The sequence below is a fragment of the Mauremys reevesii genome, linkage group 6 (genome assembly GCF_016161935.1).
Source record: "Mauremys reevesii isolate NIE-2019 linkage group 6, ASM1616193v1, whole genome shotgun sequence".
NCBI lineage: Eukaryota > Metazoa > Chordata > Testudines > Geoemydidae > Mauremys > Mauremys reevesii.
In genome coordinates this window covers 106720288-106747494 of record NC_052628.1, presented here as the reverse complement: position 1 = coordinate 106747494, position 27207 = coordinate 106720288, and the positions used below count along the sequence as shown (strand labels likewise).

At 41.4% G+C, this 27207-nt stretch overlaps 1 protein-coding gene across 4 annotated transcripts in view; it reads left to right on the top strand.

Moving 5' to 3' along the window:
• The window catches only part of UHRF2 (ubiquitin like with PHD and ring finger domains 2), a 163322-nt gene that overhangs the window by 79468 nt on the left and 56647 nt on the right, over positions 1-27207 (top strand). For all 4 annotated transcript variants that reach the window (XM_039545346.1, XM_039545345.1, XM_039545347.1 and 1 more), the window contains one exon: positions 18278-18387. In XM_039545346.1, coding sequence (XP_039401280.1) covers positions 18278-18387 — 110 coding nt within the window. The remainder of the gene's footprint in view (positions 1-18277; positions 18388-27207) is intronic.

Here is a 27207-nt window from a genome sequence, read left to right as displayed (position 1 = left end):
TCAGACGCCTTCCTTATTCCCTGGTCGGGAGCGCTGATGTACGCCTTCCTGCCAGTGCTGTTAATCCACAAGGTCCCACTAAAGGTGAAACAAGACAAAGCAACTGTCATCCTTGTAGTCCCAGCATGGCCTCATCGATACTGGTTCGATACGCTGCTGAGTCTGTTGGCAGCCACTCCCCTGCAGCTGCCTCTTCAGCTGGATCTGCTGTCGCAGAACCACGTCAATCTGCTGCACCCGAACCTGGCAGCGTTGCACTTGATGGCCTGGCTGCTGCATGGCTAAGTGGGGATATAGAATATTAGGGTTGGAAGGGACCTCAGGAGGTCATCTAGTCCAACCCCCTGCTCAAAGCAGGACCAACATCCTCTGGATGAACAACGGTGTTGTGCTGATGTCCAGCAGGTCCTGCTGGGCAGCAGGAAACCCTCCACCAGAGCTACCTATGTGGCAACGTGGAAGCAGTTCACATGTTTGGCCTCGGATCATCACATCCATGCGGAAGAGGCCCTACTGCAAGACGTCCTGGACTATTTGCTGCACATTAAGCTCTAGGGCTTGTCACTCTCTTAGGTCAAGGTGCATCTGGTGGCCATTTTGGTGTTCTACCCTCTGTTTCAAGGCTGGTCAGTCTTTGCCCACCCCATGACAGCGCAGTTCATGAAAGGCCTGGAGTGCCTTTACCTGCATGTCCGGGATCTGGTTCCTCCTTGGGACCTGAATCTTGTGCTGTCAAGGGTCATGTGTCCCCCCGCCCCCCCCTTTGAGCCCCTGGGTTCCTGCTCCCTCCTGCTTCTCTCCTTCTCTTGCTATTACTGCGGCTCATAGCGTGTCCGAGATCAGGGCGCTCACATTAGAACCATCTTATCTTTACCTTCGATAAAGACAAAGTCCAACTGAGTCTGCACCCAGCCTTTCTACCCAAGGTCATCGCCCAGTTCCATACTGGTCAAGACATAATACTTGCTGGTCCTTTGTCCAAAGCCTCATGCAACAGATGAGGAATGCAGGTTGCATAACCTAGACAAGTGGTCTCCAAAGTGGGATGCGCAAGATCCATTGAGGGGCATGGCAGGAGGAGCACTGTCGGGGGAGGGGGGGGAGAAGGGTAGCCAGAGGAGGGAGGGAGCGAGCGGGAAAGCTGCCCCCTCAGCAGGCAGGGCCACCAGGAATGCAGGTGCTTTAGAGGCTGCAAGGCCCTGGGCTAAGGGGTCCCTGGGTCCCTGGCCTGCAGCTCTAAAGCCCCTTTCGGAATGCAGCCCTGAGTCCTCCGGCCCGTGGAGGAGCAGGCGCAGCTGTGCAGCCAGCGGCGGGAAAGAAGCATCACTTTCCCCTTCAAAGCCAGCTGGAGAGGAGCGGTGCTTTGATGAGGAAAGCGCCACTTCTCTCTGGCTGCGTGGCTACCCCTACTCCTGAGTCCTCCGGCCCGTGCTCTCAGGGCCACATTCCGAAAGCGGCTTTAGCACTGCAGGCCGGGGCCCCCTTAGCCCAGGGTCCTGCAGCCCCTAAAGCCCCTGTGTTCCAGGTGGCCCTGCCTGCCTGGGAGTTGGGGGAGGGGGGGCAGCTCCTAGAATTGTGGCCACGGGAGCGGTGCTGTGCTGCGCAGAGCAACCTGCACACCCCCTGCACCAAACAGGAGCTGCCCCAGTTAAGTGCTCTGCACCTTCTGCCTGCCCCAGCCCTGAGTCTTCTCCTGCACCCCCAGCCTGAGTGCCCTCCCACACCCTAACTCCTTCACAGATCCCACACCCCACCCTGACCCTAATCCAGACCTTCGAATCCCTGTATCAGAAAGTATTAAACCAAGATTTTCAGAAATAATGAAGCATATTCAATCACATTGCTCTCACTAAAAATATTAATATTTTTTGTGAGAGCAAAAAGGTTTTTTGTACCGTTAATAAATTGTTTAAAAATATTATTTTTCATATTTCTCATCCTTTTTTAATTTCTATTTTTTGTTTTATAATGTACATAATATATTAGTATAGTAGTACATGTATATAATTCATACATAAATATTCATATATTGGGGGTGCATGCTCAAAGAGTTTTTACTGATAGGGGTGCGCAATCAAAAAAGTTTGGAGACCACTGCCCTAGACGTCAGACGGGCCTGGCCTTCTAAATAGATAGAACAAAGCCATTCCGTAAGTCTACACAGTTGTTTGTTGTGGTTGCAGACAGGATGAAGGGGTGGCCTGGTGTCTGCCCAGAGGTTAGCATCGTGGATCACAGCTTACATCCACTACTGTTATGAGCTGGTGAAGGTGCCCCTGCTCGCGATCGTGATGGCTCACTTGTTGTTGTTTGTTGATTGAGCAAGGTGGCACTTACGGTTATATTTACTTTGTCAAAGAGAATTTCTGAATTGGAGAGGTGCTATCAACTGAAAATGAATTCCATGCCTACTGCAAGGATAAGGTAGTCTTATGAATTTACCCAGACTTATTCTCACTGTTTCATAGGTGTAGGGAATGCTGCTGCTTTTTGGCCCCTATAAGAATTATATGAAAAGAATGTAAATAAGCTTGGTAGTTAAATTACTCATTTTGAAAAGACAATAGGGTTCAGTAGGTTATCCCATTGGTTTTATTGGTTTTAACCCTACAAACACTAGCTCAGTGGTTTGAGCATTGGCCTGCTAAACCCAGGGTTGTGAGTTCAATCCTTGAGGGGACAATTTGGGGATTTAGTTAGAGATTGGTTCTGCTTTGAGCAGGGGGTTGGACTAGATGACCTTCTGAGGTCCCTTCCAACCCTGATATCCTAGTCCTCTTGAAGTCAGTGGGTCACTCAAGTGCTCAGAGTTAATCATGTGCGTAATTGTACAGAGCAATGATGAGTTTATTTTCATCTTTAAAAATACACAGTATTTGATGGATTAGATATTACTAAATTTTATAACTTGTTTTTTTTACTTCCACTTAAGGAAAACAGTAGGAAAAAAAATCTTAGTTGCTGTTAATTTAAAAGTACAGGGGGAAAAGGTACAGGAGACTTGTACCACTGCTGTCTGGGGATAGGAGAGTTGCTTGCACACACTAGCGTGACCAGGGACAGTTGCTGGTGATCTTGGTGCCTGCCCCAGTGGGCAGGCTGGGGGCAGTACAGCCATGCCAGAGGAGCTGCCCAGTCTCGGTGCTGGCTCCTGTGAGCAGCAGCTTTTGCCACTGAGGTTCCTGATAGAGGCCTGTAGCTCCACAGATATCCACTTTACATCCATGGATATACATTTTGTATCTGCTCAGGGCTCTATATATAAATTGTAGTTTGAACTGTAGGTAGGTACTTTGTTAGAAATCGTATCCTATTTCCTTTATATATTTTCAAGTACACCAGAAACCAAGTAAGTGTTGACAGATAAGTGGTTTCACATGAGTTCTTTAGTTTGTGACTGACTGCATTGCTGATTATCAGATTAATTTACATGTTACAATGTTGAGATGAGCAATACAAGACTCTTCAGAACCCTTAGAAGAAAATAACTAAGTTTCACTACAGACTAAGTGTTCACTCTAAGATTTCTTTAAGAAACTGCCTATTAAAAAAAAAATCTAACATGGCTATACAGTAACACATGGCTACAGCAACTTTTTAGACTGAAATTTTGCCGATCCTCATGCAATAAAATCACTGAATAACAAACATGTCAGTTAAAATGTTGTCCAGTTATTCACACTAAATCATGTTGATTGTTTTTATCTAAATAATTCAGACAGGCAAAAGTCCACATTTTAAAGGGAACTGTGGGGGGGGGGGGTAGTCTGGCTGTAAAGCTTGTGCAAATGTTTTCGAGGTCCTTCCCAATGTCCTATTTAGCTGCTTTTCAGTATCATGTAAGCATATATACTAGGGTTTACAAACTGAGAATTTTGAGTTTACTGCATAACTCTTTGCATTCACATTTTTGTGGCACAAGGAGATCTTAACTGAATTCTAAAGATCCTTAAATGCTTACATTTGAGTGAATAAAATACAGCGTAATCTCTTCATATACAATTTGATTCTAGAATACTTTTAAAATTCTGGGCCATAGTCTAACCTCGCAGACACTTGCCAAAGGGGCCCTTTCGGGGGAGAAGAAGTTTGGAAACCATTGTACTAGGCAAATTTTGTTTGTGGGTTGTCTTAAAATATAGGTTGGGCTAAGGTTTTAGTTTTAACTATAACTGAAATAGCAACTAGATAGTGATTACATCTTACCTTAAACTTTATTAAACCTTACGTTACTGATGCATTATATTTTTTTATGTTTGTATGATTGATCTTATTTTCCTTTTAGGTTTTTTCCAACCTTATCACATATGTGATTGTCTGTAGTTTCAATTTCAGCAATGCTTCTTACTCAAGATTAGAATACACCCAAAAATGACTTGCAATGAATGTGGTAAAGATAAGGGTGATACTTCCCTTTTATTTCTGGAACTGTATTCCTGGATAACTGTAAAGGTTGTTTAGCTGTAATAGCATGGTTTGAACAGTCTAACAACTATTTTTGTGGAAGAACTCATTCTCTGGCCAACTTGCACAGTACAAAGGAAAGGCTAGTTAATATTAATAATAATTAATGAGTATTATAGTATTACCTGGGAGCCCTAGGCATGGATCAGCATCCCATTGTGTTAGGCACTGTGCTACATACACAGAATAAAAAGACTGCCCCTGCCCCTAAGGGTTTACAATCTAAGTATAAGACACGAAACAACTGGTGGATACTGACAAACAGATGTAGGTGCACAAGGAAACTGTGAAACAGTATTGGTCAGTAAGCATGATAGGTAATGATCTCAGAGCACTAGGCACCCAGCTGTTGTCAAGTGAGTGGGGACATGGTCAAAGTAAGGAGCTAGGAGAGATCTTTGCAGCAGCATCATTAATGGGGCAAGATTAAGATTACATTTGTCAGTCAGGGGAAAGGATGTTGCAGTAATCAGGATGCAACATAATGAGAGCCTGAATTAGAGTTTTAGCTGAATGGAGGGAGGAAATGCCGTATCTTAGAATTGTGATGCAGAAAGAATGAACAAGATTTAGATATAGCTTGGCATGAGGACCACAGAGAGGTCTGAATGGAAGAAGAGGCCTAGGTTACAGGTCTGGGTAGTGCTGTTGTCCACAGGGATTGAGACGGAAGGTAGAAAAGGAAGCTTTGGAATTGAAGGTTGAGCTCTCTTTTAGCCATGCTGGTCTTTAGCTGATGGCTAGACATCCATGAGATGTCACAGCAACAGGCTGTTCGTTATAATTATATACTGTACAGGGAGATGAGCTTGGTAAAGAGCAGAAGTGTTCGCTCATCCTGTTAGCAATATGTCTGGTTTCCAAAAATTCTTAAAATATTCCTCATCCATTCCATTTCTAAATTGACTTTGGATACGGAAGAATTGTAGGACGAAACTTTTAAAAGGGGTATCAACTCAGCATTCAGTTTTGAAGTTGTAAATGATACTGCTGGGTATCTAATTAGTTGCCGTGCACTATCAAGGTACTAAGATATCTAAATATTATAACTTGGGCCATGTATAGTTTTGCCCCAGAACGGTGGCTGTGACCCAAAAACCCCCCAAAAAACCTATAACCCCCCCCCCCCCCACCTCTGGCTGAAAATGTCCTTCAAGGTAATACTACAGACAATAGAACAGAATGGTGGATTTTTGCTTATACATTTCATTCCTGAATGATTACTCACTTTGTTTTGGTCCATTCATGCCCATGCCTTCTCCTGGGTTGTGGCATTTAATAGAACAGAAACACTTATGTTTTCAGGCCATATTTTGATTGACTATAGAGTAATTGCACTTTTCATTTCAAGACAGATGAAATAATAATTAGCAAAATTAGGCTTCAAATTTTAAGAGTTATAAGCACCTCCTGAAAGCCCCTCTGCACTTTGCAGGAATCAGGAACATTTTATTTCATCCAGACTATTTTTATCTGAAGTTGTTTTAAAAAAAAAAAAAAGAATAATAATAAAAGCATACCCTGTTGGCTCTTGCCAATATAAATTTTTTTTGGAACCTTGTGATAGTACAAAATAGATTTTGTATAAATTAATAAATCATTTGTCACAGAGTTGCTGCTAATACGTAACCAACAATGACTGATCTCTTATCTTGTATGAATTTCACCCTTCTGGCCTTGGGTGTTTCTTTGCTGACCTTGAGGAAGCTCTCTGACAGTAACTATAGCAACTGCCAAATTAATTAGTTTGTTGTAGCGAACATAGGTCTAAATATGGTTCCATTGCTAGAAGGCCTATAGATTGAAATTGGATAGTAAACTGTGATCGGGAGACTTTTTTTTCCTCCTTTTCACTGTGATCCAGTTTGCTTATATCCTTCACATGTATTTATTTGTTTAGAATAGTAGAATTTGTATTGTGTTGTTTCAGCAGTTTTACTTTCAAGTTATCATGCCTGTAGAAGTAAGATAGTTTTTAGCTTTTTTTTATTGGAACATGAAGTGGTAAAGAAAAATTTGAGATGTGGTAATTGTGGCTAAATCTCTTGAATGGCAGTGAAAACCAGCAGAGTTTTTGTATTGCATAAATTGCAGCAGCTAATATTTCTCTATGTAGCATGAACCTGACCTTACACACACCAAAGATAATGGCCACAGGTGGAGTTTCTAGTCAACTTGCATTTGGCCAGTCTCCTTGCAGCCTGAAGGTATAAATGGAGAGTGCAGAGAGTACTAGCAGATTTCTGTGTGTGGCTGACCTGCTAGAGAAGGTAAACTGCCATTAGCATTTCTTTTGTGTGGCCTGGGTTGCTGTCTAGGAACTCAGTTCAACTTTATAATTCTGTTCATTTTTTACTTTCCATAAAATAAATGGCATGTACTGTATATACAGTATAGTAATGAGGAAAGAAAGAAAAATAGAAAGTGATATGGACATCTTGATTTTAGGCAATATGTAGAACTGAGGAAAGAGTTGTTTAATGTTTGTCTTTTTTGGTTTAAGAATATTTTGTGACAGAATTATATGAATATGCATTTTTGTGTACATTAATCACAAATTTCTAAGCAAGTTGACCATATAGCCCAATAACTATTTAATCTATCACTTTTATAGAAGTGATATCCTTTCAGGGATAACTAGCTGAACAGAGTTCTTATATTTTGGTAGGACTAAAGCATTTAAAAAGTCTGCGTTTACCAGTGTACCAATGACAGCCACTGATTGTATTTGTTTGTAACTAATGCTACTCATAATTTTGTATTTAAAATGTCCTATTTCCAGTAATTTAAACAGAATATTATTTCAAGGTAAATTTATTTTAAAAATTATGCCAACACTATCTTCATTATGACTATTCCAGTAATTTCTGTTACGATTTATTTTTATTATTGCTTGTATTTATGAATTATCCAAAAGAGAACAACCCTATCAATTTAAAATACAGCTTCGTTTTCTGTGTTGGTGGTGGTGTTGTTGTTGTTGTTCTTCTTTGAGATGTGATGCAGGTGTATATTCCATGACTCACTCTCTGCATTGTAGTCTATACTTCTGTCTTTCAGTGCTAAGGAACTGAGGCGGCTGGGATGGGACTGCCCTTGTATGGCTAGGGGACCGGCTGTTGCTGCAGGGCATGAGCACCGCCCTGCAGCTACTGCTAGGTAAAGCTCTTCAGCTCCAGTGTGCGGGGCATGCACACCCATGTAGAATACAGGTCTGCATCACATTTCAAAGAAGAACAGTTACAGGTGGTTAACAGTCCCCCCCTCCCCAACCCCCAACAGTTTATATAAACTTCCTGCCACTGCTATCCTTTTGGCCACTCACCCAAACAAAGCTGAGTAGAATATTTATTAGGAGTAAACTCCACTGGCGCCTGCTTTCACTATTGAAGTGACTTTCCTGTTTTTGTAACTGCAGCTCTTATTACATTGCTGTCATGAAAGTACCACAAGGAGATTTACATGTTCCCTAAAGATATGGATGGCACAAATCACTACTATATGTGGTAATACAAGGTTCTATTCATTAGTGAGCACAAGCTTACATGTTATGGCGTTTTCCCTCGTCTCATCTTGTTTAAAAGCTCTACACAAGATAACTGTCTGTGATGAGCTGCTTTTTCCTTAACATTCTTTAAATTTCTGGAGACTACAGAATATAATGATGATGTATCAATTGTTTGCAGTGGTTATATTCTATCATCAGAGAAGAACACACATTCTTTTAATTGGATGCTGTTTTATTAGTAATGTTGATACTGCTCTTCGAATGATCTGTCACTCACGCTTGCCAAAGCATAAAAATTGCCCAGAATCACCCTCATAAACAAGAAGTGTGAGGGACTATTAAACCCACCAACTAGTATATTTAACTGCTTGTTCAAGAGCTGTGCCAGGAGTAGTCTCTGGAGCACTTATTGCGGAAGCAGTCTTGCCCCATTTCACTGGGACTGGTCAGACATGACTGACAGAGGGGTGCCGGAGATAAGAACTGGAAGGTGACTTTTCTTACCCCTTCCCCGTCACTCTTCCCTCTCCCTCTTTCACAAGACCTTTTACAAACAAGTCGCTGTGCTGTGCTATCTAGGAGCTATAGAAGAGATTTCTCAGGAATACAGGCTCGACAAGACCGAGAGAGCCCTAGAGGAAGTCCTCTCCCTGGTGTCTCAATTAGGATTCCAGATGAACTACAAAAAATGGTCTGCCACATAATCCTGGCCAGTAGAACTTATTGGTGCCCTATTTGACTCAGTCAGCATGAGCATATCTGCTAGAGGATAGAGTCACGTTCCTTCAGTCACTCATACATAACATAAGGATGAAACTTTCCACAATGGTTTGCATGTGTCTGGGATTAATAGGACACATGTTTGCATCTATGTATGTGTGACATTGTCTGCCAGACTGTCTGTGGTGATTAGAATGTCGGCTAATGACAGTGTATTCCTCCGTCCAAACATCATATGAACAGATTACTGTCTCTCCTGTCCCAACTTGGTGGCTGCAACGCTTTAATGTGAGGAAGGGTCTTTTTCAAGCCCCTTCCCAGTAATGACACCTGTTATTGATGCTTCTGGAAAAGATTGGGTTGACCACCTGGATCACCTCCAAATACAAGGTTTGAGTCCCTGGATGATCTGAGGTTACACATTAACATACTAGAGCAGAAGGTTATCAGGTTAGCCTGCATAACATTCCTGCCTGTTTTGTGGAACTCTGTAGTGCAGATTGTGCTGGACAATAGGCCAGCAATGCACTATATCAAATAATGGGGGATACCATCAAGTTCTGGAAATATCACTGTTGACACAGGTGATACCACCAGCTTTTCATCCTCCAGGGATCAGGAAGGACTTTGCTGACTTCTTGAGCAGAAAAACAGTAAATAACCATGAGTGCTTGCTGTGGAAATCCATGTCAGATCTAGTATTCCAACAATGGGGGACCCCATCCATAAACTTATTTCCCATGGTAGAGAATGCCAAATACAAAGCTGTCGCTCCAGGGGAGCAGTTACCAGTTGTCTTCCTGAAACCACAGTGTTCCCCAAGAGAAATACTTCACTCTCTGGCCATTTTCACAGCTATAATTTATAATCTTGACGAGGATCTCTTTCTCTCTCTTTTTGGCCATGTCAAATGTTATCAAAAATCCAAACAACTTCTTCCCAGAGGGAGGATGGGCTCCACCTAAACCAAAATGGAATCAGATTGCTGGCATATAAAATTAAAAAGGGTATAGAGGCATTTTTTTAAGCTAAGGGCTGAGGCAAAGCTGACAGATGGGAAGGAGCACATGGGTCAGACAGACACATCCCATAGGGGATGATCTATTAATAGGATTCTCTAAAATCCTCTGAAGAGGAGAAGCTAGAAGTTGATAAAGTACAGGAAGAAACTGAAGAGATACAGTCAAATAAAAGAGAGTCCTATTCAGTTACCTCCCATGAAGGTAGACCATTAAAAAGTGACAAATTTTATGAGTGTATACAAATGCTAGAAGTCCAAATATTAAGATGGGTGAACGTGAGTGCCTGGTATTAAATGAGGCTATTGATATAATCGGCATCACAGAAACTTGGTGGAATGATGACAATCCAGCGGGACATTGTAATAACCTAGGTAAAAAATGTATATGAATGACAGCAGGTCGTGCTGTGGGAGACGGGCACTATAGGTGAAAGAGAGCATAGAGTCAAATATAGAAAGATCTTAAATGAATCACATGGTATCCTAGAATCTCTATAGAAATTCTGTACTTGAATAATAAGAGTATAGCAATAAGATAGAGAGAGAGAGAGAAAGAGAGAGAGAGGATGGTGGTTGTGAAATGTTCAGGGAGATTAGAGAGGTTTTAAAAATATAAGACTCAACAATACATGACTACTAATGGGGGATTTCAGCTATCCCCATATTGAGTAGGTACATGGCACCTCAGGGCGGGATGTAGAAATAAAGTTTCTAGACACCACTAATGACTGCTTCTTGGAGCAGCTAGTCCTGGAACCCACACTGGGCAAGGCAATTCTTGATTTAATCTTAAATGGCGCACAGGATCTGGTCCACAAGGTGAATATAGCTGATCTGCTTGGCCATAGCAACCATAATAAATTTTAAATTTAACATCCTTATGAGGGAAGAGGGAGAATCCCAAAGAAGCCCACCACAGTAGCATTTAACTTCAGAAAGAGGAACTACACAAAAATAAGGAAGCTAGTTAAGCGAAAATGAAAACTCACCAGCATGAAGTACCTGCAAGCTGCATGGAAACTTTTTAAAAACACCATAATAGCTTTTGTAAAGGGAAATTATGCCTCACTAGTCTATTAGAATTCTTTGATGGGGTCAACAACCATGTGGACAAAATTGATCCAATTTATATAGTGTACTCGGACCATCAGAAAGCCCTTGAGAAGGTCCCTCACGGAAGGCTCTTAAGCAAAGTAAGCGGTTATGGAATAAGAGGGATGGTTCTCTCATGGATTAGTAACTAGTTAAAAGATAGGATAGGAATAAATAGTCCGTTTTCAGAATGGAGAGAAGTAAATAGAGGTGTCCTCCAGGGATCAGTAGTGGGACTAGTGCTGTTCAACATATTAATTAATGATCTGGAAAAGGGATAAACAATGAAGTGGCAAAATTTGGAGATTATACAAAATTACTCAGAATAGTTAAATCCAAAGCAGACTGTGCAGAGTTGCAAAGGAATCTCTCAGAACTGGGTGACTGGGCAACAAAATGGCAGATGAAATGCAGTGTTGATAAATACAAAGTAATGCATGTTGGCAAACATATAATCCCAACTATACAAACAAAATTGAGGGCTGTTACCACTCAAGAAAGAGATCTTGGAGTCATTCTCAGAAAACATCAGCTCAACGTGCAACAGTAGTCAAAAAAGCTAACAATGTTAGGAACCATTAGGAAAGGGATAGATAACAAGTAAGGATAAGATTAGGTCATGGATTCTGTTACTTCCAGGGACCTCTGTGACATTTTCCGCTTAGCGCTCAGCCAGCGGAGGCCCCGAAGCGCCTAGCTGCCGGGGCTGCAGTGGAGACCCCTGGAGCTCTCAGCTGTGGCAGCAGGTGCTGGACACCCCCACCTTATTCCCCCAGTGGGGCTTGGGCTCTCATCCCTCCTTCCCCACTTGCACTTTATTCGTCTCCCTGTCAGCGCACCCCCCCCTCATTATTTTTACTAAAAGTCACGAGCGGGTCACGGGTTTCCGTGAATTTTTGTTTATTGCCCACAATTTGTCCATGACTTTTACTAAAACTAACTGACAAAATCTTAACCATAATAATGAGACAGAAAATATCATAATGCCATTATATCAATCCATGGTATGCCCACATTGTGAATAGTGCATGTAGTTCTAGTGCCGCCATCTAAAAAATGATACAATAAAAATGTAAAAGGTACAGGGAAGGGCAACAAAATTGATTTAATGGTATGGAATATCTTCCATATAAGGAGAGATTGAAAATAGTGGGAATATTCATCTTAGAAAAGAGACAACTAAGGATAGAGCTGTGTAAAATCATGAACCATGTGGAGAAAGAAAATAAGGAATTATTTACCCCTTCGCATAACACAAGAACCATGAGTCACCCAATGAAATTAATAGGTAGCAGATTTAAAACAAATATAAGGAAGTATTTTTTCACACAACACACTGCCAACCTGTAGAACTTGTTGCCAGGGAACGTTGTGAAGACCAAAACTATAACTGGACTCAAAAAGGATTAGGTAAATTCATGGAGGATTGGTCCATCAATGGCTATTAGCCAACCCCATGCTCTTGGTGTCCTTACGCCTCTGACTGTCAGATGCTGGGACTGGATGACGGAACAGATCATTTGATGGTTGTCCTGTTTTGTTAATTCCCTTTTGAAGGATCTGACATTGGCCACTGTCAGAAGATAGAACACTGGGCTAGATGGACCATTGGTTTGACCCAGTGTGGCTATTCTTATGTTCTAATAGAAGGATAATGTTTACTGGATTATTTGGACCTCTTCTCATAAGAACGGCAATACTGGGTCAGACCAAAGGTCCATCAAGCCCAGTATCCTGTCTTCTGACAGTGGCCAATGGCAGGTGCCCCAAAGGGAATGAACAGAACAGGTAATCATCAAGTGATCCATGCCCTGTCACCCAATCCCAGCTTCTGGCAAACAGGCTAGGGACACCATTCCTGCCCATTCTGGCTAATAGCCATTGATGGACCTATCTTCCATGAATCTGTCTAGCTCCTTTTTGAATCCTGTTATAGTATTGGCCTTTACAACACCCTCTGGCAAGGAGTTCCAGAGGTTGACAGTGCGTTGCATGAAAAAATACTTCCTTGTGTTTATTTTAAACCTTCTACCTATTAATTTCATTTGGTGGCCCCTTGTTCTTGTATTATGAGAAGTAGTAAATAACACTTCCTTATTTACTTTCTCTATACCACTCATGATTTTACAGACCTCTGCCTTATCCCTCCTTAGTCGCCTCTTTTCCAAGCTAAAAAGTTCCAGTCTTATTAACCTCTCCTCATATGGAAGCCGTTCTATACCCCTCATCATTTTTGCCCTTTTCTGAACCTTTTCCAATTCCAGTACATCTTTTTTGAGATGTGGCGACCACATCTGCATGCAGTATTCAAGGTGTGGGCGTACCTTGGATTTATATAGAGGCAATATGATATTTTCTGTCTTTCTTGATGATTCCCAACATTCTGTTTGCTTTTTTGACTGCCGCTGCACATTGAGTGGATGATTTCAGAGAACTATCCACAGTGACTCCAAGATCTTTCTTGAGTGGTAACAGTTAATTTAGACCCCATCATTGTATATGTATATTTAGGATTATGTTTTCCAATGTGCATTACTTTGTATTTATCAGCATTAAATTTCATCTGCCATTTTGTTGCCCAGTCACCAAGTTTTGTGAGATCCTTTTGTAGCTCTTCGCAATCCGTCTGGGACTTAACTATCTTGAGTAGTTTTGTATTGCCTGCAAATTTTGCCACCTCACTGTTTACCCCTTTTTCCAGATTGTTTATGAATATTTTAAATAGAACCAGGCCCCATACAGATCTCTGGGGGACACCACTATTTACCTCTCTCCATTCTGAAAACTGACCATTTATTCCTACCATTTGTTTCCTATCTTTTAACCAGTTACCAATCCATGCAAGAACCTTCCCTCTCTTCTCCTTTCTCCCATCACCTAGGAACCTAGCTGTCCTAATAATTACAGTTTTCATACAGATACATTCACTGTTTTAGATTTTTTATTCCACCACAATGAGGTTAGGTTCCAGGGGACCTGCCTCTAATCTGAGAAATCTGGACTTTGTTTTTGTTACTGCAAATAGTGGAGATAGGTCAAACGCTTCTATGAAACCTCTGGGACTTGGGTCAAGTCACTGTCAACTTTGGACAAGACATTCTGTCTCTGGTCGTGCAATTAGAGCACCAATTCAGTACTATGAACTCATCCATTGTAGTCATAGAATCATAGAAGATTAGGGTTGGAAGGGACCTCAGAAAGTCATCTAGTCCAACCCCCTGCTCAAAGCAGGACCAATCCCCAGACAGATTTTTACCCCAGTTCCCTAAATGGCCCCCTCAAGGATTGAACTCACAAGCCTGAGTTTAGCAGGCCAATGCTCAAACCACTGAGCTATCCCTCCCCCCCCGCTTTATGTTCTACCTGAAGGATCACCTCTTTCCCTGTGCTATATTACCACAACTATAGCCAGCTGGGGCCCCTGAGCTGGATCCCACTCATTATAAAAGAGGTTCTCTGTCAGGGCTGTGGAACTTGCTCTCTTGATCTGAAATAGCCTGAATTTAGTGACCTTAATTGGCATGCTGCAAAAGTGTATATATGTGTGTGTGTGGAGGGCTGAGGGCATGCTTCTTCTAAGAGTGATGGGGGGGAAAAGAGTTGCTGTATGTGTCTGTCTGAGTTCCTGCTGAAATGATTACATAGATACTGCTAAGATTTCATTGTATTTACAGTAACTCCTTACTTTAAGTCATCCTGGTTAATGTTGTTTCGTTGCTGATCAATTAGGGAACATGCTCGTTTAAAGTTGCGCAGTGCTTCCTTATAACGTTGTTTGGCAGCCACCTGCTTTGTCCACTGCTTGCAGAAAGAGCAGCCATTGGAGCTAGCTGGTGGGGGCTTGGAACCAGGGTGGACTGGCAGCTCCCCTAAGTTCCCTGTGCGGCAGCCGGCCAGCAATTGCCAGGCAGTTCAGTTGTCCCTCCTCTGACTGGCATGTGCTGCTCCTGCCCTCTGCCTTGGAGCTGTTCCCAGGAGCCTCCTGCTTTCTGTGTGGGGGTGTGTGTGCGCGCTAATGTCAAGATGTCCCCTGCTCCTGCACGCCGCTTACCCCATCTCCATAGAGCAGGCAGGGACACGACAGGGCTCAAGATGGAGGGAGCTTGCTGGCAGCAGCTGGTGTCTCAACTTGCTGATCTACTTAAAAAGGCAATGTACTTAGAGTGGCGTCAGCATACTTAAAGGGGCAATGCACATCTCTCTCTCACCCAGTGTGTCCCTCTCTGTCTCTGTCTACCATGTTGTCTCCCCTCCCTCCATTTGTGCTGCCTTGTAGAGTGTGAGGATACATTAATGTGTTAATCCTTGAGGGCTCAGCCGAGTTAGTTCATCATTTAGCAGTAAGGCGTTCCCTGGGAAATATCTGACCCTCTACCGCCCTCTGACTTCACCACCTCAACCAAGTTTCACAATCATCACTGCTGTGTACAATATTAAATTGTTTGTTTAAAACTTATACTGTGTGTATGTGTGTGTGTGGCCTTTTGTCTGAAAAAAATTTCCCTGGGAATCTCCCCCCCCCCCCCCCTTACATTAATTCTTATGGGGAAATTGGATTTGCTTAACATTGTTTCGCTTAAAGTCACATTTTTCAGGAATATATCTACAACCTTAAGCAAGGAGTTACTGTAGTGTATCTCTAATGACTTACTAGGGCACCTAGATCCTTGGAAAAGCTTCTCTTATTTTAAATCTAAATACATAAAAATGTTTTTTAAAAAAATGGGTGGCAGCAATGAGAGAAATCTTTCTCCCTCTAAGGGAATCAGCTTCCAGGTCATTATTTCTTTTCCAACTGAAGCTACCCACTGAGCTGCTGCTCTCTGATTGTTGTACTGCATTATGGTGATGAGTAAATTGAAAAATCTGCATGTTAAAAGGTGCTCCATGTGCACGGAGACCTTCTGAGGAGCCACAAAATTGGAGCTCTGCTACAGTTACTCCCAGAGTGCAGACCTTTCCTGTGGTACTTTCAGACTGTTTCAGCAGAACCATACAAAACCCCTCTTTTAATCCTAGACTGGAAGCCTCTCTGTTTCCTCATAGCAATTACTTTCAGGCGGGAGAGTTACTGAACAGGGAGTTTTTTCAATTAAAAAAAACATTTTCAATTCTTCCTTGAAAAGATGGTACTTAATTCATTTCCTGATCTTATACAAAACCAAAAAAGAATGGAATTCAAATTAAATCCATCTGTTTCATTCCTCTTTTTTTGCCCTACACTCAAGTATCAGTAAGAAAAGAATATCACACTTTTGGTATGAAATGGGCTTTAAAATCTGGCTATGCCAGTGGTGAAAGTCCGCTACTGTTGTTTGTTTTTCATAGGAGGTTTCAAACAGTGCTTCAGGGCCTCAGTACTCACACTCTATTTGGCTCAGATTGAATGTATACCAGACATGCAAAACAGCAAGTGAGGTGCCTGCTGGAAGCATCAAAGTTACTCTGCAAAAGGTTCTTCAGAGTTTTGGACAGAGAACCATAAAACTTTATACTTTGACACTTGCAGTGTGGCTGCTTGAAATTTGCAATTCCTTTCTTAAACACTATAATAATTATTTTTTCTCCTTCGTTGAGCTTTTGATATTTTTGGCTTCATTGAAGCTAAACCATGCAAGCAAATATAATTAAAATTACTAAATTTATATAAATACATACGTTGTCCATTGCTATGAATCCCTCTAGAAAAATGTCAACTTGTATTTGTTTCTTTTGCTCCATAGGAAGTAGAAACAATAAGAGATGATTCCTATAGGTAATGTCTAGCCAGTATAATGTAGTTTCCTTTCATGGAAAGGACCTTCCCATGTCATAGAATATCAGGGTTGGAAGGTTCCTCAGGAGGTCATCTAGTCCAACCCCCTGCTCAAAGCAGGGCCAATCCCCCAACTAAATCATCCCAGCCAGGGCTTTGTCAAGCCTGACCTGTCTGGATAGACTCTCCCTACACACATCACAATGTTCATATTAAATGTGTTATTCTTTTAATGCTAATAATTCTGTCTACAGTGTTTGTTAAAATTTTCAACCAAGTTGTTTATTTAGTTTCAGTTTTGGATGCCCTCTTTTGGGATCAGAATATGGTGCTTCAGCAGCGGGAGTTTAAACTCTGATGGGGGTAGGGAGCACAGATTTCCTCCACACTGATGGAATGAACAAGTCTAATATATAAAGTCATGTCCAGATCAGTGGATGCCGTCAATAATGAGAAATAAAAATTACAATTAGGAAACTAACTTGCCTTCTTGGGTATAGCTTACTGAAGTCAATGGGGCAATGCTCAGTAGTAAGTACTTGCAGGATTTGCCTCTAAATTGGTAATACTGTGAAAAATTCATAATTTAGTTTTATATTGTAAAATTGAAAGTGGCAAGAGATCCACAAACAGCAGCTGAATAGACATCTTGGCACAGTGAGGGACTAAAGTTTTCTGCTAGTCACCCTTGGCAGTTAATTTTCCTCCCACTCTCCCAACTGATTTTAAGTGGAGTAGGGGGTATGAGATTAAAATCTTTGTCTTTACTCCTCATTAATGCCCTCCATCACCTCATTTAACATGAGTGTTTTGTTTTTTGAAGTACTAGCTGTGCACCATTGGGAGTTTGTTCACTGTGACACTGTCAAAAAAAGTCCCACTGAGGTCAAAGGTGTAAGAATATGTAAAGTACATATTGTATGCGTTCTTGCTGGATTTGGGGCCTTAGTTTTCTGAAACATTTAGAAATCCAAGGAAGTCAGCGTTAAAGTGAAACTTAAAAGAAACTTGAATATTTAGACACTGAAAACATTTGAAAGGATTTTTGTACAAAGAGAATTTAAAGTATTTACCATATTTTTCTTCCTGTTTAAGTTCAGCAGTGCATATTATTACCCCAGTTATAAGTCACTATTCATTGTCACTGCTAATAGTATAATTTTATTATATCATTGCCAATAAGGATTCTTAAGGTTTGCTATAATGTATAATGCCTCTTGAGTGTTTTGGATTTTGTCTGGTCTGCCATTGCTAGCTTTTGATTTTGCCTGGTCTGCTGTTGCTAACTTTTGGTAACAAAACAGTATTTTAATGTTTGAGAAACAACTTAAAAAAAAAATACTTTCAACTAATGAACTATCAGTTGCTGCCTTTGATATTTGCACTAGCTGATCTGCAATATGATAATACTCCTTAGCTTGTTATTTAATTTACCTTGTGCTGATGTAAATTATTAATTGTTTTGGCTTTGTTAAAAGTTATATCGTTATGTTGAGTTGTTATTGTCAGTTTAGACCAAATTATTCAGTGCTGAATGTAATGGTTGTGACAGCTTAAAATGAGCAATAAGTAAATACAACCACAGTCCAAAATTCTATAGATTTTTAAAATCAGAACTGGCACTGATTATTAGCTATAGCTCTTCCTCAAGGTTTATCAATTATAGCAACAGGAATCAAAGAAACAAAATTAAATATACTTTTTTTCCCTCCCCCAGTGGCCCAGAAGACATAATAAATGATTGCAAAATCCTTTTTATAGAAGAAATGTACAAGATTGAAAAGCCAGGAGCTTATCCACTGACATTTGGGGATGGAGATTTCAAAAGTATGCTTCTTTCATTATATGTTTAATAATGGTATTTAAACATGTGAGTACGTAATTTTAAAAATCATAATTGATAAGAATGATATAACAATGCAGATTCAATAATTTTAATGAATGTGTGTTTTATGTTGTCATAATAATATAGTCATTATTAGACAGCCCTTTGACTCTGTTGCCACTTTTTTGATGAGCCATGCGTTACACTGAAATACTTAGAAATGGATTTTTGATGTACTATATCACATATTAAATAATACCATCAGTCCAAAATGTTACAAGCAGGGAAATGGGGAAGAACAGCTGATAGCCCTTAGATGATTCCTTGTGGACCAGTATCCAAATCACAAAAACTACCATCACAATTGGCACCTTTGTTTATATTCTCAGCAGAGGCCAAGGATTGAATGGTCCTATTGCTGCATGAGCTACAGTTCAGCCCTGATGTCCTCTAAGGGTAAAAAAACATTAGCAGGTAGTATGAGGAAACTTACACTGGCACTGCTGTTTTATTCTGTGAATAAACAGAGTACTTCAGTCTCCAGGGCCATCACTTGGCCACCTTTGATCTTCCTGGCACTAAATTCTCTTTACCAGAAAAGACACTGGCTTCTTAAAGCTTGAAACAAAGTTTCACCCAAAATCAAAATTTCGACCCAAATGAAGAAGGTATTAGTAAAATGGTGTTTCTAATGGAAATGTGAATGAGAGGCAGAAGGACATCATCATTAGTGGATGCTGCTGAATTATGTTTGTCATAGTTGTGACAAAAACAGCCACATTTTGGGGTCCTTTGCACAGCTGTTCTTTAATGCAAGAGACTTAATGTGCCCACTGTTTTTGTCCCTTTCACAGTACGCTACAGTGTTAGATATCACTGTTTTTAAAAAAGCAAATTTCCTTTCCTGCTCTTAACTTTTCTAAATGAAAGGATTTAAAATAATTTGTTTTACTTCTTATTCTATGGATTTTTTTCATTTTTTCTCAAGATTGGCAAATGAAAATACAGTCACTTTCACTTTTGTTCATAGTTAATTTCTAGTCAATTTCATTTTAAGATTATTTTTATGCAACAGAAAATATATTTAAAAAATATCTTCATTGTGAACTGACAATTTGAAGAACAATTACTTGTTTGCCCCCAAAACTGCACATGTAGAATTAAGTCACATCTGCTTTGCATTTATTCACCGAATTATTTGTTTTGAGAGTATATTTGCAGGTTTTGTAGAACAGTTTTGAGGCCATGGGAAATGTGACACACATTTAACACATTGACATTATACCTACTGCTGTGCAGTGAAATGAATTAAAAATAGTGTATCTGCTAAATTAATTCTTAATTTATCACAATCTTTAGCATATAATCATCAACTGTACTTATTATCCCTTTGCACAATGCAAATTGTTAATCTGGGTGCCAACTTTATATTCTTCTCCCACAGCCACTTACGTGCTTTTTTTTTCATGCTGCTCCCCATGTGTTCATTCTTCTCAAGTCCATCTCAGAACAAAGTTCTTCAAGTTCTTTTATAAAGCTATAGCTCTAAACATATGAAAATGATTAATAACTTAAATTTTAACCACCAAGACTCCAATGCTAGCTTCCCATGTGGCCCATATAACACTCTTGTTCTCCCACTTATGCAGTCACTTTCCCAAGTTCAAACAACCACTCTTGTTCCTCTATTCTTTATATTGTAAGCTTTTCTGGAACGGGAATCTCTCTCTTTGTTCTGTGAATCACCATGCACATCTATTGAGCTATATAAATAAGTAATAATAACGCATACTTCTTCCATACTTAGTCCTCTAGCTTCCACCTACACTTGAACATTGCCAGTTAAATGTATATAACTAATTGCTGTTTGATGCTTGCACCCATATGTATGCTCAGAAGAGCCATGACCTTAGGTAGCCTAATAGGCAGCAGATTTAGGCTGCCCCAAAATCCAGAAAGGGGCTGTCCCACGTGTTCCATGAAATGAATCAAATTTGATATTCCGGAGACAGTGTCAAGGAATGTACTCCTTACATGTTACTATATATACATCCAGACCAGCCACAGTCCCTGTCCTTTCCAAAAGTGATAATGTAAAGAGCAGAAATATTCTTCACAAGCTGCACAGTTAACTCTACTTTTGATGGAAAACCAAAGAATGCCAGAAGTTTTCCATTCAATAGATGCTTATTGAATTTGCCTCGACACATCTATTAAATATCAGAATAAAAACTATGTGCTGACAAAAGTCTTGTGCATGAAAGTCCTATAATAGACATCTGAAACTTGTCTACCAAAAATGAGGAATAAAACTATTAATAGGAGGATTCACACTGTCTGTAACATTTCCACAAAATCCTAAAAAAAGAGGTTGTCAGACAGCCCTCCTGCAGCCAGAATGGCTGATCAGGGAGAGTCACCCCTTTGAAACTAGATGAAATTATGGACTGGCTAAAACAAATTTCAAGAGAATGGACATCTTGAGAAAAATAGCACAAACTATAACTGAGATCAAACATATTATTAGTACACATCAAGCTAACTTGCAAAGCTTGGAATCAAGACTATGGGGAAGCTGAGAATAGACTCTCCTTGCTAAAAGACACAGTGAGTACCATGAATATAATCTCAAAGCAACAGGAAATGGCTATTAAAGCCCTGTAGGAGAAGGTTAATGATCTCAAAGGAAGATCAAGGAGAAACAATCTGAGAATGGTGGGTCTTCCAGAGGAGATGGAAAAAGGGAGGCCTCTGGAATTTTTATCCACCATGCTGCTAAAGCTTTTGTGTCTTCCCCTGATCAGAATGTAGATATTGAGAGAGCCCACACCTCTCTTGCACCAAAACCCCTCCAAATGCAAAGCCTCAGGCCTTAACTGTAAAATGTTTAAAATAATATATTAAGAAACTCATTCTTTAAAAAGCCCTAACATGAAAAGGAAAAGCTGATAATTTTTCCATATTACACCAAAGATGTGGTGGGAAAGATGGCTAAAGATTACTGATATAACCATTGGACAGTGGCGTTCACACTATAATCCAGCATGGACAAGGTTCTAGAGGGCAAAGTTTAGGAAGAACTGTTCTGGTAATGAACCTGTACTTGTAAATAATCTAGTTATATTAGAATAAGATTATTTAAACAGCTTGTATAACTTTCCCATATATCCATCAGAACCTTGTTCTTAAATTTAGACACTAGGTGCCCCCCCCCTTTTTTTTGGTGAATAGTGGAGAAATCATGTCTCCATTGATATGAAACCGTTTTCCTTATAAAGTTACAGGGAATCCAGTTATACCCCAAATGGATATTTTGGGGGTGGGGGTAATAAGTGATTAGACTACCCCCTTGTAACTACCTCCTGGATTCAAGTCCTACTTCAATTTGGATGTTTGTCATATATTTTGTAAGGGATCCATGGTCATTTCTGGTAACTTCATTCCCTCTCTGTTTTTCTAGCTTTTCCCCACATTATGCCTATCTTTTTCCTTTCCTGGTTCGCCTCATCTTCCACACGTATCCCTCCCCTTCATGTCCCCAGGGTGGTCAGGGGGACCCAGATATACTTTACCTAGATGTGGAACTAACAGTGACCCAACTACTGATACTGTTCAGCTGCCTGATAAAGAGATGTTTGACTTACGTCCTCCTTATAGCTAATAGTATAAATTGTGTTTTCTGGAACCTCAAAGGGGTGAATTACTCAAGAAAAAGAATTAAACCCACTGACAGTGGATATTATCTTCTTATAGGAAAGCTACCGTGATCACTTAAAGGTAGAGAAACTTAGGAGAGGTTGCATGGAGGAAGAAGTGTTTTAATAATTTTTCCTCAGCCAAGGCTGCAGCAGTGTTTCACAAAAAATTCAATTTACAAATTGTAGATGTAAATAAAGATGAATAGGGTAGATCACTGCTAGTGAAGGCTAAGATCTCTGACTCTATGTATACCCTAATTAACGTATATTTACCTAATAAAAATGATCTATGTGTTGATAATTTTTTTCCATATTATCAATATCCCACTGGAATCAGGCCAGAATTTTGTTGACAAAAGTTATGCCAACGATCAGAAAGTGCCATAATTACCATATATACTTGATCGTAAGCTGGTTTGTTTATATGCGTGCGCGCGCACACACACACACACAGACACACACACGATGGATAAGTTAAAAATGGAAATGTTTTATGATTCATTCATAAGCCGATCCTATAATTCAGGGGCGGCAGACTTTGACTCCTGAGCCATCAGGATTAGCTGCTGGTGGGCCGAGATGGTTTGTTTACCTCAAGTGTCCATAGGCACTGAGGTGAACCCAAGTAAACAAAGAGTCCCAGCCTGCCAGCTGCTTACCTTGATGGGCCGGGACAGCAATTGGTGGGGCAATTTTTTGCGGGGGAGAGGCTGGGGGTCAGGGGAGCAACCCCTGTGACCACCCCCTGCATGACCCCACACTCTCCCCATCCCATCCCTTCCCACCTTAGCTGGGGAAGGCCAGGGGAGGAGGTCTCTGGCCTTGCCAAAGCCTGCTCTGATGGGCTGGGCCAGGCAGCACAGCCGCAGCCTGCCAGCCCCAGAGCTGCAGCTGCTTCGCAGAGCAGCGTGGCCAGAAGCAGAGAGACTCTGGCCCTGCCTCTTCCCTTCGGCTCTGCTGGCTGTGCTGCCTCTCCTTGCTCCCTCTGTTGGGGGGAGGGGCTGTGTCCCACCTCTCCCTCCCTATACTCGTTCATAATCTGACCCCCTTCTCATATGCTTCCCTTTTTTACTAAAAAAAAAATCGGCTTATGAACGAGTATATGGTACATCACTAGTGCATGTTCACACTACACTCCCTCTGTTGGAAGAGCACATCCACACTTGGAACTCTATCATTGATGGCCAGAGCAGTGCACTGTGGTAGCTATCCCACTGTGCTACTTGCCATCTTCTGCAGCTAGGACTTGTGGGAAGGCAGAGTGGATTGCAGTGCATCAGGAGTGCAGGCTCAATGTTCCTTGATGAAGTTTATTTCCATCCCAGCATTCCATGTGCTTCTGACTGCGTTTTGTGGCATTTTTCAACTGCCCCTGTTTACTGTGTGCCCCCATCTCTGTCTTAAAGGATGGATCCCACACTGTTCTCTGTTGTTGTGGTAACTGTTATGAACACATTGCAGATGGCCAGGCAGTATATCATGAGCTCTCATTCTGAACAGGAATCAGATTTGCCTTACCTACTGTGTGCCATGGAAAGAAACAGCACCAGATTACTTTTGGCATTCACAGAGCAGCTGCATATGTGGACCATAGCTTTTGGGCTCAGGAAGCAAACATTGAGTGGTGGAATTGCATCATTATGGAGATTTGGGATGACAAGCAGTGGCTGCAGAACTTTTGGTTGCAGAAAGCCACCTTCCTGGAACTGTGTGGAGTTCGCCCCAGCACTACAGCACAAGGACACCAAAATGAGAGTTGCCCTCTTGGTGGAGAAGCGCATGGCGATCAGTGTGTGGAAACGGGTGACTCCAAACTGCTACCAGTTGGTCGCAAATCAGTTTGGAGACAGGAAGTACACTGTTGGCAGAGTTAACACAAGTTTGCACTGCCATTAATTGTATCCTGCTGCGAAGGACAGTAACTCTTGGCAATGTGCATGAAATAGTGGATGGCTCTGCAGTAATGGGATTCCCTAACTGTGGAGGGTGGAGTACATCAATAGAAAGGGATACTTCTCTATGGTGTTACAGGTGCTTGAGTATCACCATAGGCATTTCACTGACATCAGTGCAGGCTGGTTCGTGAAGGTTCATGATGCATGCATCTTCAGGAATACTGGATTGTACAGAAAGCTGCAAGCAGGGACTTTCTTTCCAGACCAGAAGATTCCAGTAGGGGATGTTGAAATGCCCATAGTGATCCTGGGAGACCCAGCGTACCCTTTACTCCTATGGCGCATGAAGCCTTACTTGGGAAACCTGGACAGCAGCAAGGAGTGCTTCAACAATAGGCTGAGCAGGTCCAGAATGACTGTGGAATGTGCCTTCACCAGATTAAAAGCATGCTGGTGCTGCCTTTATGGCAGATTAGACCTGACTGAGGAAAACCTTCCCATGGTCATAGCAGCCTGCTGCATACTCCATAATATTTGTGAGGCTAAGGGTGAGAAGTTTCCCCTGGGGTGGAGCACTGAGGCAGATTGCCTGGCTGCTGATTTTGAGCAGCCAGATACTATGGCTAGTAGAGGGGCACAGTGGGGAGCTATTAGAATCAGGGAGGCTTTGAGACACCATTTTGATAATGAGCACCAATAATGATGCATTTCTATACAGCAATCTGCCATGCTTCATTAACTTCAGTTATCTTATTTTGCCTAAAAATTGTGGTGATTCTTGAGCAGGATTTTGTACTAAGCAAATGATTAAACTGCACCTATGTATTGCTACCAGTGGCAATCACTACGTGTAGGACACAAATAAAGAGTGGCTCTCTTAAAGAGAGTTTGTTTTTATTAAACACCAGTTAACACACCCAAAAGACGTGGTGGGAAGGAAGAAAACAGTGAAGAGCAGTGTAGGCTCTCAGAGCTGTGCATAAGTCCAGATATCATTTTGGAAGCTGTCCAGAGGTGTAGAATGAACGGGCTACTGAGACATTCTGGTAAGTTTTAAGGAATATGTGGGAGGAGTTTGGGGAAGGAATGGAAAACAGTTCTGTATTAGCTGCAGGGGTGGGGGTGGGGGAAGCACGTATCTATTCTAACTGTTGGGTGATCAGGGACTTGAACATCTGTTTGCTCCTCCATCACTTTTATCATCCACTCTTGGTCTTTGGAATGTGCTCCTCACTCTCCTTTCTGTCCTGCCTTTCATTTTCTCTTCACTCCCTGGATTCACTTTTTTTCAGCTTCTGAGGATTGGAGCACCTCTCAGAACATGTCCTCCTTGCTACAACTTGGTCGCTTCCTTATCTGGAGAAGGCAGTCCGCCGGTGTGTAGGGGGTTCCCCTGAAGGCTACAAGCACAAGAAGCAATACACAGAAGCATGATTGTTAGTTCATGCACAGCATTCAATCATTACAGTAAAATACACCTCTTGTAATATACCAATTACTTTCTCACTGACTCTTGGCAAGCACACAACTCTGCTAACAGCTTAAACATGGTGAGTTCGGCCCAGGTGGGGTGTAGGTGATGTTTTCAGGGGATCAGTGAAGGCAAATAGGGACAATATTGTAAATTCTGCCACCATTTTCCACAGGCAATGGTCACTGAAGCACTCCTGAGGGTAAGCAAGGATGCAGGAGTGCATCTACTGCACGTTTGCAGGTTCAGATCCGATCCCTGTGCTGTTCACCTGTGTGCCACTTTGGTCCCTGCTGGAAAGTGGTGGTGGAAAGTGGTGCTGGAAAGTTTCCTACAATGAGGGAAGGAACAAAGCAGCTTTGCCAAGGAACCTTTGGCAAAGGATTGGCAAGTACCTCCAGGAAAGATTCCTAGAGATATCTGAAGGATTCCTGTGAAATCTCGGTGTGCATTAACATACTATTCTTCCGCACTGCTTAGCTGCACTGTGGAATGGGGAGCACATTCAAACACAGCGAGTCTTGCACATTTCTATCCCTTCACCCATTTGTACAGCTGTCCTTTGCTCTGTATATTGTAGCTCATATAACTGAGCAGCATCAATTAAAAAAGATCACTTATGACGGCTCTCATTGCATCATGTGCGCCAGAGACAGACCACTGGGATTGGCTAGATCCCTCCGGAATGTATTTCTCTTAACCCTTCCATAGAGATTTTCTCCAACACTTTAGTTTTAAATGCCTTGCTAGCTTCATTAAGCTTCCACCACTTGGTTTTCTGTACTGCTTTGGACTGTTTTCTTCTCATGAATGATATGTACCCATAGTCAAGAACCAGCATTCTGTGCTGAGTTAAAATGCTTTCTCTGGGAATGACCTCACAGTTTCTGGTGTTCTTCAGTTCAGTTTATCAGGAAGCAGTTCATCTGTGCTCTTGTGCTACCACTCTGAAAGGTAATCATTGTTCTAACTTAGTGAAAAAATGGTATTCACTTTCAAATCTCATATCTGAGGATACTGTTCCCTTTCCTTGTTCTTGTGTCCATATTCACAACTGCCATTGTACCTTTTGAAGCTTTACCTTCTCTCCCATGTGACCATTAAGATTGTCACTAGTGATGACTCTTTCATTCTTTATCACTTTCTGTCTAATAGTGTCTGTTTTCCCACTTGTGATGCATATGAACATCTAACTTTTAGGGGGCCATTTTCAAGAGCTTGCTTAACCAAAATTAACCTATTTCTTATCCTATCCACATCCGCTACATTTTCCCACGTTATTTTGTCTAAAACTGTACTAACTCTTTCTTTCTCATATTAGATATCCCACAGTATAGTAGCTTATAGCCTTCCCCAATATCTTTGCTCCCTTCCATTTGGTTTCTTGAATTCAGGCGATCTATATTTTCCTTTTCATTCATGTTTGAATCAACCTTTCACTTTTCCTAGTTAATGTCTGTGTTCCAAGATGCCGGTCTTATTTTCTGGACTCCTATCTTTGAACGTATCTGTCCAGAATGATGTAGTAGCCCTTGCAGTAGCAAGCAGATGAGGTCAGTAGTCTTTGCTTCCGGGGAGCACCCTAGTTCACATGAGGCATATAAAGGACATATTTAATGGGATTTCTTTGGCAAAGGTTTACAGGTGGCTGCTAGCCTTGACATTACCCTCTTCCTTTTTTAACCGGGCTTGGGACTAGATGTGATGGAGTTACTCAGTTCCATAGTTGCGGTGGACAAAAACAGTCTGGTCAAATAT